We start from the raw sequence: 11,466 nt of genomic DNA, 5'->3' as shown, positions 1-11,466 counted from the left end.
TTCTCTTCATTCTGAATGGAAACTGTATTCTAATCATCCAGCTCTGTTCAGCAAAAAATGCTGTTTGTTTTGTCAGCATTTTTCTAATCTGAGTCAGCTCTTACGGTAGTTCCTGTTTAAGCACAGTTGAAATATGTCACTGCTTTTCACATTTGAGAGATTCTTGAAACATTTCAGAGGGTCAAGATCACATGATATGTTACATGAAATTCAGTTCTCTAATCATTTCAATCGAATGGACATTGGTGAATCATGAAATGGTGTTTAGGAGTGAACCGTTTAAGTAATTAGTTTAAATCATTACTTGACTTTGTAGTAATTCATATGTGGGGGAAAAAGCTAATCAAGTATTAGTGTTATCTAATACTTATTGCTATTAGATATGATACTATGCTAAACTAATGCTATTTTTGGCCATTGCATCCAGCTGTTACCAGGTACAGTACAGGTAGAATTTTATCATATGTCCTACCACAAAAACTCATGTAAGGTAATAAAATAACTTTTAATATTAAGGCAAAGATGGGCGGTCTAAATATGATCATTTACAAAAAAAATATTTTACTCCGTTATCACTATGCTGTTAATAATAATAAGTTTTATTAGCATCTTTCCAGGGCTCAAAGACGCTTTACAATGTACATTCCACAAGAAAAGAATAACACTGATTGGGTAGACAATGATGACAAACAATAGTTAGTAGAAACAGTAAAAGAGCATTATATAGACGGGGCAACATGTAAACATATCAACATAACACATGAAATACAAAACTTAAGGATAGTAACATTCAGAAAATAAGTGAGTTTTGAGTAATGATTTAAATTCAGAAATATTATTAACACAACAGAGTGAACGTGGGAGAGAATTCCAGAGTTTCGGTGCAGTAACACTGAATGACCTGCCCCCTATTGAAGAGAGGCGATATCGAGGGACAACGAGAAGGGAAGAGTCCGAAGATCATAGTGAACGAGTCGGAGTGTAGGGGAGAAGCAGTTTACAAAGGTACGAGGGAGCCAAGATGTGCAATGATTTGAAAGTAAGCAGGAGAATTTTTCCATTTAATACGATATGCTACTGAAAGCCAGTGGAGAACATACAAAATTGGGGTGATATGAGCAGAACGCTTGGTGTGGGTAAGTATTCTAGCTGCAGAGTTTTGAATGTATTGTAGTCTGGAAATGGAGCTGGCAGGTAAACTAATGAAGAGGCCATTACAGTAATCAAGGCGTGATGTAACAAATGCATGGATAACAGTTTCAGTGTCTTTTAACACTGATGAAGGGACGGAGCTGGGCAATTCGACGCAGATGAAAGAATGCTGATTTGGTGATAGAGTTTATATGAGCCTGAAAGAAGAGAGAGGAATCGAAAATTACACCTACATTTTTAACAAACATGGTTTGATGTAAGAACCAGCAATCTCACAGGTGAAATTAGTAGGAATATTGCTAATATTGCTAAGTTCCAATACAAATTATCTCAGTTTTGTCCATGTTAAGGTTCAGATAATTTAAGTAGAGCCAATGTTTTGTTTCGTTCACACAAGCAGAGATTTTGTCAATTTGGGCAGGGAGAGCAGGGGCAAGTTCAAGCTCAAACCGATGTGCACCGTTTGCTACGGTTTCCGGGTTGAACGACATGTTTCCTGAAAACGTTGTGCAATGGGGTTTGAGATATGTTTTCTCTTGTTTAGTGGGTGTGTCAAAAATGTCAGCCCAATCAGCAGCAACATGTATATAAACCATGCGGTATTAAAGACACAGCTCGCACAATGTAATTAACATCAAAATAAATTTACAAGAGCAAGTATATTGTTTGTACATGTTTATTTACATTAAAGGCAAAATAACTTAAATAATAAAGTGAAGTGAAGTGAAAGTGAAAAGTGAAGTGAGTGAAGTGACATGTGGCCAAGTATGGTGACCCATACTTGGAATTAGTGCTCTGCATTTAACCCATCCAAAGTGCACACACACAGCAGTGAACACACACACACCATGAACACACACCCGGAGCAGTGGGCAGCCATTTTTGCTGCGGCGCCCGGGGAGCAGTTGGGGGTTCGGTGCCTTGCTCAAGGGCACCTAAGTCGTGGTATTGAAGGTGGAAGAGAGCGCTGTACATTCACTCCCCCCACCTACAATCCCTGCCGGTATGAGACTCGAACCCGCAACCTTTGGGTTACGAGTCCAACTCTCTACCCATTAGGCCACGACTTCTCCCATAAGAGCACAATTATAGATCTGGAACTTCTTTAAGTCTGTCTAAATATCATTTAGTAATTGCAATGTCTTCTGGTCCATATCCTTTCCTTAGGAAGGTGTGCTAGACACTGATTAATGTAACAAAAATACTATACATATTTATATATTTTGCTATTGTATTGTGGAGTGACACTTTCATGAAATTTTCTATATTCCTCTGATTATATAATGGTAAATATTACAATATCATAGCACAACAACAGTGATCAGCAATAATGATAAGCCTAATACTCACAATAAAAATAATAAGGTCATATAGATCATAACACAGTCTCGGAGGTAAGAAGTGGATTATCCTTCACCTGAAATGCGAGGCAAATGTTGGATCACAATAATTAGGATCCACAGTTTCCACAAATCCCTTCACTCGAATTGGGATGTTCTCTTTTATTCTGGAGGGCAAGGGCAGTGACTGTAACATCGAGCGTATTTTGCAGTATTAAACACGTGTTTATACCGATTTCATCAGGCTCCAAAAATTCTTCAAAAAGATCACAAAGAATGGCCTTCTCAGCTGCCATAGTTGCAACTCTTGCGTCATCAGAACAGAGTGTTCAACGCACCACCGTTTCCGTTTAAAAAACGTCTTGCACCGTTTTGTCGGGGCTGAACGCAGGCCTGGTGTACAGATAGTGTATAATTGGATGTCATCAGCGTAAAAGTGATAATTTAGACCATGACGTTGTAAGATCTGACCAAGAGGCATTATGTAAATTATGAATAATAATGGCCCGAGAACGGATCCCTGGGGAACACCTTGCTTCAGGGGAACAATAGGTGATCGAAGATCCTTTACTGATATGTAAAATTGACTGTCAGGGAGATAGGAAGAAAACCAAGAAAGGGCAGCACCAGAAATACCCAAATCTGAGAGACGAGAAATAAGTAATTCATGGGAGATTGTGTCAAAGGCAGAGCTGAGATCAAGTAACAGAAGTATATACAAAGAACCAGAGTCACTAGAAAGTAATAGATCATTCACTATGTTTACAAGTGCAGTTTTAGTACTATGGAGTGGGCGAAAACCGGATTGAAAGGGATCAAATAAATTATTTAAGATTAGAAAAGATTGAAGCTGAGAGGCAACAGTACTTTCCAGTAATTTAGCAATGAAGGGTAAATTTGAAATGCGACTGTAACCCAGGTTACCAACACTCAACTGAGCTGGGAGTAGTTATTTTCATTAGTTCTGAAACTGCCAATAAGAGTATTTTGTATATTGAAGAACTGACCAATCACGAGTGAGAATGCTGTATAGCGCTTTTTTTTTTCTTTTCTGAAGTTCGCACGCGGTTAGTGTGCTCTCTCTTGATTCGGCAGAACAGAAGTGAGCAGAGGCATTTCAACTCTCTCCGATTAAAATGTAAGAATTTGATTAATCAAACAGAAATATTTGATTAAAGACTGAGTGATGTTCGCCCAGAGATGCTGTATCGAGACTAGAAGCAAAGTTTGATGTAAAAAAGAGACTGTTAAATCGTTTTGGTATCACGTGATTGCTAAGAGGACGCCTCATTTAAAACATATGCCCCTGGTTTCACAAACAAGGCTTAAGGCTAGTCATAGCTGAAAATAACTTGTATTGACATATATTAAAATATGTAAATGCCATTGTTTTGTCTCAAGATGCACACCAGTAATGTTTTTTTCTAAGGCATTTTTACAAAAAAGTTGCTTAAGCATTTTAGTTTATCTAAGGCCTAGTCCTGGCTTAAGCTAAGCCCTGTCTGTGAAACCGGGCCATGATGTGTTATCCAATAATTAAAAGTGTTTCACACAGAAGCAAAAGACATTTTCTCTTGGAAATTAATTTCATGAAGTTTATGAGTGAAAGACCGAGTGGAAGTTCTTTGGAGCTACAAGGGTGTTAGGCGACTATTTTGAAGACCATAAATTTCACCGCCGAGAGGCTGAGTAGAGGAAACTAACTTGTCTGACGCACTTGCTGAGAATGATCATGAATCCAAAGACTGCGTTTTGTAGATTTATTTGCATGAGAAACAAACAAGGTTGTGCATCCAATACATTCCATAATTGTTTCACTGGCATATGAAATGGTGTCAAAAAGTCATGATAAACGGCATTAAACAGCGTTAGAAGCTCTTTTAGCGATCAGCAAAAATAAAACTTCCCCCGTCACCCCCTCTCTCCCCCAAACACACAGGTGAACAGAGGATATATTCTTACTACTTCCGCCACCACCAGGTGCCACAATTACCACAAAAAAAAATGTGTGTACAAAATAATAGAACTATACCTGGCTCTTACAGTCTGGCCCCTAATTATTACAGTTAATACACAGTAATAATTGCATATACATTACACATCCAGGGGAATACACACAAAATAATAATAATTATAGTCCATCATAAAAAAGGTGATCCAATGTTCTGTTTTCTCTTTAAAGGAAAAGTAAAAAAAATAGTCCAGTCAATTCAGTCAAAAGGTCATATCCAAGTACCGCAATCAGGATTCAGCTGACTCCTGCAAAAGGCAGATCGTGGTTACAGGCCTGCAATTACGGTTGGTTTGGGTCTTGATCCAGACTTGTCTCACAAGTCCTTTTCTGTCTGGAACCACTTCGGTTATCTTTCCAGTGATCCAGGAGTTGCGGGGCGCAGAATCATCCACTACAAGTATGATGTCTCCAGAAATGAAATTCCGCTTGATCTTTGACCGTTTCTGTCGTTCCTGCAATCGTGGTTAGTACTCCTTAGTCCACCTTTTCCAAAATAGGTCAGCCATGTATGGGACTTGCTTCCATCTTCGCCGTGCATACATGTCCTCTTTCTGAAACAGCCCAGGAGGTAAACACGGTTTAGTTTTAAGAAGCAGAAGGGGATTTGGAGTTAATGCTTCCAAGTCGTTTGGATCTATGGATTCCTTGGTGATGGGTCTACTGTTAATAATTGTGTCCTCGTCTTGCGATAAAGCGTTGAAATGCATTAATGCAAGAATCTGTGTCCAGTGATGAAGCAACTTCAGTGTTTACTGCTCTTATTGCCAAACACTTAGAAGATAACTCCATATCTTTTCACAAGACTCCTTCCACGTTTGACTTCAAACGGGCCAAAGTAGTCGACTCCAACATGACTGAAGGTAGGTTCTTCCGAAGAAACTCTATCTTCAGGCAAGTCTGCCATCTGTTGTTGACCTGCAGCTCCCTGTAGCCGCCGACACACCACACATCTTGCCAAGATCCTCCTTATAGAACCACTAACACCAGGGATCCAATATCTCTGGCGTAGTCTTGACAACATACGATTTCTACCTCCATGGCCAACCTCTCGATGAATATGTTGTAGGATGAGGTCAGCAATATGAAGGTCTTTAGCTAATATGGCAGGATGTTTTGATTCTTCAGGCATGGAAGCCTTACTTAGCCGTCCTCCAACTCTTAACACACCATCTTCAAGTATTGGATTGAGCTTATATATATGGCTGTTTCTTTTCACACCTTCTCCCCTTTGGAGGTAGGAGAACTCTTCTGAGAACCTTCTTCTCTGACAGAACATGATTACTTAAATTTCAGCTTCTCTAATCTCTCCCAATGAGAGATAACCACCACAGAGCTTGTTCTTGGAATCATGTATGTCCTTGGTGAGAGCATCTTCCTGTTGAGTTACATCTGACACAGACTCAGTAAGATGTGCAGTGAACTCCTTAATTTTCCTAAGATTCAAAAACAAAGCTTTGAATCTTAGGACCCAGCCCATCACTCTTATTAGACGTGTCCAGGATGAGGTGCGGTTGATCAAACAATTCACGGCATCATTCTCATCCCTTATTGCAGAAACTCCAATTGCAGTTGATACCTTGACCTCGGGGTCTCCACATGGAAGTTGTTGCAATTCATCTGGGTTAACAGGCCAGTCTTCTTCTGATTGCAAGAGAAATGAGTGACCAGATATCCAAGTTTTGTTATTTAGGAATAGCTCCACCCTCACACCTCTGGAGGCAAGGTCTGCAGGATTGTGTACAGTGTTCACAAATCTCCATTGAGATGCGTCAGAAAACTTAAGAATCTCTGAGACCCTGTTTGCCACAACGACTCGAAATCTTGAAGTTTCATTCTTAATATATTTTAATACCGAGGTACTGTCTGTCCATAAAACAGAGTCTTGGAGCTGTAGTCTTAGCTCCTTTCACCACAGTTTGTACATACGAGCTGCTACAACAGCAGCTGTTAGCTCCATACGTGGAATACTAACAGGCTTTAAAGGTGCCACCCTAGATTTTCCCATTATGAAGGCGCTGTTCATCTGAGAGTGTTCAATGCGCAGCAGCAGATAGGTAACAGTACCGTATCCTTCCTCACTTGCATCTGCAAAATTATGCAACTGAGCAGTGGTTGTTTCTCCAAAGTTCAGAGGTTTTAAACGTTGTCTGATGCTGAAACCTTCCAACTGATGTAGTCTCTTTATCCAATCTATCCACTGCTGAGCAACCACTGCTGGTATGACGTCATCCCATCCTAGCCGGTTCCGGCACAGATCCTGAAGAATCCTTTTAGCTGTGAAAACCACAGGAGCTTGGATCACCAGAGGGTCATAGAAAGAGCTGACAGTTGAAAGGATCCCTCTGCGGGTTAATGGTCTCTCCTGAATGGTTATGCTGAACTTAAAGGCGTCGGACTGGACACACCAACCCACTCCCAGTGCTCTTTCAACAGGTAATGAGTCATGGTCCAGATCCAGGTCTTTAACTTCCTTCTCTCTCCTCCTCAGGTATTGAGGCCAACACACTGCGTCTATTGCTTATCCATTTAGTTAGATGAAAGCCGCCCTTGGTACAGATGGTTTTAAGGTCTTTATAGAGGGATATAGCTTCCTGTTCCGAGGCTATGCCTGACAGCAGCAACACAAAAGACATCCTGGTCATTACGGACCACTTTACGAAATACGCAGTCGCAATTCCCACTCAAAATCAGAAGGCTCAAATGGTTGTTCGGTGTCTCTGGGACCATTTTTTAGTGCATTACGGCTTTCCAGAGAAGCTAACAGCGATCAAGGGCCAGATTTCAAGTCCAACACCATCCGGGAATTGTGTAAGATTGCTGGTATTCGTAACGTTTGAACGACGCCCTGCCACCCTAGGGGAAACCCAGTAGAGCGATTTAACAGAACTTTATTGCAGATGCTGGGAAGCCTAGAAAACAAACAGAAGTCTCATTGGAAGGAGTATGTCAAGCCGCTGGTGCACGCGTACAATTGCACCAGAAACAATGTCACAGGCTACTCACAATATGAACTGATGTTTGGCAGGCGGCCTCGGTTGCCACTGGACATTGCTTTTGGCCTCTTGAATGATGAACCGTGCCATTCCCACTCAAAGTATGTAACCTCTCTAAAGAGTAGGCTGGAAGAAAGCTACAAGTTAGCTTTGGAAAATAGCAGGAAAGTAGCCGAACAGAACAAAAAGAGGTTCGACAGAAATGTGGTGACTTCTGAATTGGGAAGTAGGTGATAGGGTATTAGTAAGAAATGTTCGATTGAGGGGGAATCAAAAACTGTTGGATAAGTGGGAACCAGATGTGTACAATGTGTTAAAGAAAGCACAAAATGTTCCAGTGTATACCGTTTGTCCTGAGGGGAAGGATGGTCCCATCCTCACTCTGCACCGAGACCTGCTCTTACCTTGTGGGTTTTTATCTGTTGGTAAAGAGTTGGAAGAGACTACCTTACCCAGCATGCGTCCAAAGTGTCAAACAAAACCTCACTCTGGTGCACAAAAGGCTGACAAGACAGAAAATTTGAATGATGAGGAAGACTCAGAGAGTGAATCTCCTTGCAGTTTTGTACCTAGAGAATCAATAGAGGTAATTTCTTGTTGCATCACACCTGAAAGTTCTTCCTGTCATCTGGAGTGTTCCCCAGTTGCAGATTCAGTTGAGGTTGAGGCAGCAGGTTCAGGCCAACCAAATGTTGATCCCCTGGAAGAGAAACAGCATGAAGTTAGTGAGGCAAATGAACAAATATGTGATGAAATGAGCGAGAACTTACCTGTGAGGGATGGAGAGGAATCCGAGAGTGTAGAGGTTGATCTTGCAGAATGTAGAGCTGACAACACTGTAATAGTCTCTGGGGAGGTTGGTTGTGATACCTCTGAGTTTGTTAATGGGTCTCCTGAGACACTGGATAATGTAGTTGTGAATCCAGTTGAAGAACTGAGGGTTGTTCAGGATGAGGAGGACAATCCTACACCTGAGATGATACCTGAAGATGGTTCAAGTGAAGGGATGCCAGAAGATGAAAACCCACGATGTGAGGGTGTAAGATGCTCTGCAAGGCAGATCAAACCCCCAAAGAAATTTCACTATCCTCATTTAGGGAATCCTTTGATTTCTGTGGTTCAGTCTTTGTTACAAGGACTAAGTACTGCTTTTGCTCAGTCTGAGGAAAATTCAGATTTATTTTGGAATAAATGTGTCATGGTACCGGGTGACAGGCAGGTGAGTTTTAATTAGGGTTGGAGCTGTACTCTGCAGGGCTGTGGCTCTCCAGGACCGGAGTTCGCCACCGCTGATATATAGCCTATAAAATACACTACTTTAGAGTCAAGACAAAGTGATGTAGTTGTTGTGAGAATAGCATTGACAGCAGCAATGGTTGTCCCCTCCACCATGTTTAAAGTTTATGGCCCGCCCAACTCGGAAACTCTGGTATCAAAATTATGCTGGGGTTCACGCCATATCGTAATTACCGTAATTTCGAGATGACAGCACATGACAGTCTACTCGGAGCTGTTCACGTCCTCTGACTCGGAATTATGCTTTTCTATGGCAACACTATCAACGCCTAAACAAAGCCTGCGGTGGTCAGGTGGTACAGCGGTCACGTGGTATAAGTCATAGCTCTCAGAAAACTCCCAGTTCACAAGTTGTAATTACGAGTTCTAGGAGGACGTGAACGCTTTTTACAAGTTGGAATCTCGTAATTACGGGAATTCCGATATGGCGTGAACACACCTAAATTTCCGAATTTCCCAGTAGTAAATATGACTTGAGAGGCATTCACGTCTCATTTCCGATTAGGAAACTCGTATTTACGATCATTCTGATTGCACGTGAAGGCAGCATCATTTTCATGAGTTTTGAAACTGCCAATAAGAGTATTTTGTATATTGAAGAATTGACCAATCACGAGTGAGAATGCTGTATAGCGCATTTTTCCTTCTCTGAAGTTCGCACGCTGTTAATGCGTGCTCTCTCTTGCTTCGGCGGAACAGAAGTGAGCGGAGGCGTTTCAGGTCTCTTCGATTAAAATGTAAGAATTTAATTAATCAAATAGAAATATTTGATTAACGACTGAGTGATATTGGCCCAGAGACACTGTAATGAGACTAGAAGCAAAGTTTGATGTAATAAAAGAGACTGTTAAATCGTTTTGGCATCACACGATTACCGAGAGGACGCCTCATTTAAAACATATGGTGTGTTATCCAATAATTAAAAGTGTTTCGCACAGAAGCAAAAGACATTTTCGATTAGAAATTAATTTCATGAAGTTTATGAGTGAAAGACCGAGTGGAAACTGAGTTCTTTGGAGCTACAAGGGATTAAAACGGTCAAGTTCATCCGTGGTCTTGGTGAGTTAATGTTATTTCATGTGTTAATCTGTGTGAAAATTTCTTATAAGTGAAATGTGAAAAAAGGATGCTGTATTTGAGTTCATTTATGAATTGTGAATGTATGTTCAAGACCACATGTGATAAATTTATGTTTATGTGTTCATTTGTAAAATGAGATCGACATTTTATTGCTATGTTAAACGTTGTGAAATGTATATGTTCTGAAATTGATATTAATTATGGTTTTGTGACCTTGTTAACATAGCAATAAAATGTCGATCTCATTTTACAAATGAACACATAAACATAAATTTATCACCTGACCTATCTATGTAGGTCAGGTTTTTTTTGTGTTTTTTTTGTTTTTTCTTCCTTCTTTCTACTTCTGATTCGGTTTCATCGTTGCACTGTCGAGTGTGTGCTGCAAGCTCTGAGTTGATGTATGGAGATTGATGCTTCACGGAATGGAGTTTCTGTATTCCCGGATTTCGTTCAAAGTCCCGTGAGGGAGTGAGGACTGGCGAGCCACACGGAGTTCTCAACAAGTGCTACTGATTGACATTGACATTTCTGTTGCCGAACTGGACGGTATAGAAAATTGAACTAACAGCACAAACGTCTCAGGTTACGTATGTAACCATGGTTCCCTGAGTAGGGAACGAGACACTGCGTCCTCTAGGGGTCGCTATGGGGAACGCCTCTTCGTGACCCGTGTCTGAAGCATACATTGAAAAAACACCAACAACACGTTGGCTGGCGACTGCCATGACGTCAGTACCGGTGCGACTATAGTATAAATAGGTGCCGGGAGAACACATCATCCACTTCTAGGCTACATACCCCAAAAACGTACCTGTTAGGGCCAGAACCCCTGGGCCCGGGGTAGAGCTCAAGGCTTGGAATCAGGAATAGATTCCTTTAAGGGAATACGACCAAGAGCCTAGAATCATACTAAGTCTTGGCCTGTCACACAGGGGCTACCGCATGCTCTGCATATGCTGAAGGAACTGTCTCAACAGACCCCTAGTAGCAACACCCTATTAAAGTAGGTATACAGAGGATACATAGGTGGAGTGGTGCCCAAGGCGGAACCGGGGTTTTAAACCACTCAAGAAAGAGCACAAGGCTGCTGCGCGTAGGTCTTACCATACAGGATTTTAGAAAGAACGCAGGGTACTAGCATGCAAACTTACCACAGTGTGGATTTTAGAAAGACTAACGTGCACACTTACCATAACATGGATTTTAAAACCGTTCTAAGGGGCCCGCGTGGTACTCTGAAAGAGCAGCCCATAGATGGAAATGGTGCATCCCAAAACACTATGTTTGAGAAGTCATCAACTCGATCTAAGGTATACTGCTGGAATGGCTAGCAGTAAATCTCTAGCTGAGGGAGCAAACACCCAGCTCTCAACGAGAGGGGCTCGACCTACAGCACGATCGTTAGAAATCAGAAGGGTAAGTGTACTGCAAGCTAGCCAGAAAAGAGAGAGAGAGAGAGAGAGGCGGAGAAAGGGCCTAGTTCGCCTGATGCTGCTGGTTCCAGGTGCTCTGGGAAAACAGAGAACTCAACTCTCATGTGAGAGGAGAACTCCGAATTCAGAAAGGAGTAGCGTGCTCATAGGCAACC

The 11,466-nt window shown here is 41.5% G+C and overlaps 1 protein-coding gene across 1 annotated transcript in view; it reads left to right on the top strand.

Annotated features, from left to right (window-relative positions):
- Nucleotides 1-7,956: 7,956 nt before the first annotated feature.
- Nucleotides 7,957-11,466, top strand: part of LOC107665082 (interferon-inducible GTPase 5-like) — a 13,861-nt gene continuing 10,351 nt past the window's right edge. Inside the window, exon 1 of the mRNA XM_016455835.1 lies at nt 7,957-8,718. Within this exon, the coding sequence (XP_016311321.1) occupies nt 7,957-8,718 (762 nt within the window). The remainder of the gene's footprint in view (nt 8,719-11,466) is intronic.

Source organism: Sinocyclocheilus anshuiensis, unplaced genomic scaffold (genome assembly GCF_001515605.1).
Source record: "Sinocyclocheilus anshuiensis isolate Anshui unplaced genomic scaffold, SAMN03320099.WGS_v1.1 scaffold439, whole genome shotgun sequence".
In the NCBI taxonomy this organism is placed as follows: Eukaryota; Metazoa; Chordata; class Actinopteri; order Cypriniformes; family Cyprinidae; genus Sinocyclocheilus; species Sinocyclocheilus anshuiensis.
Note: the sequence above shows the minus strand (reverse complement) of the source record. Positions and strands in the feature narration are given on the sequence as shown.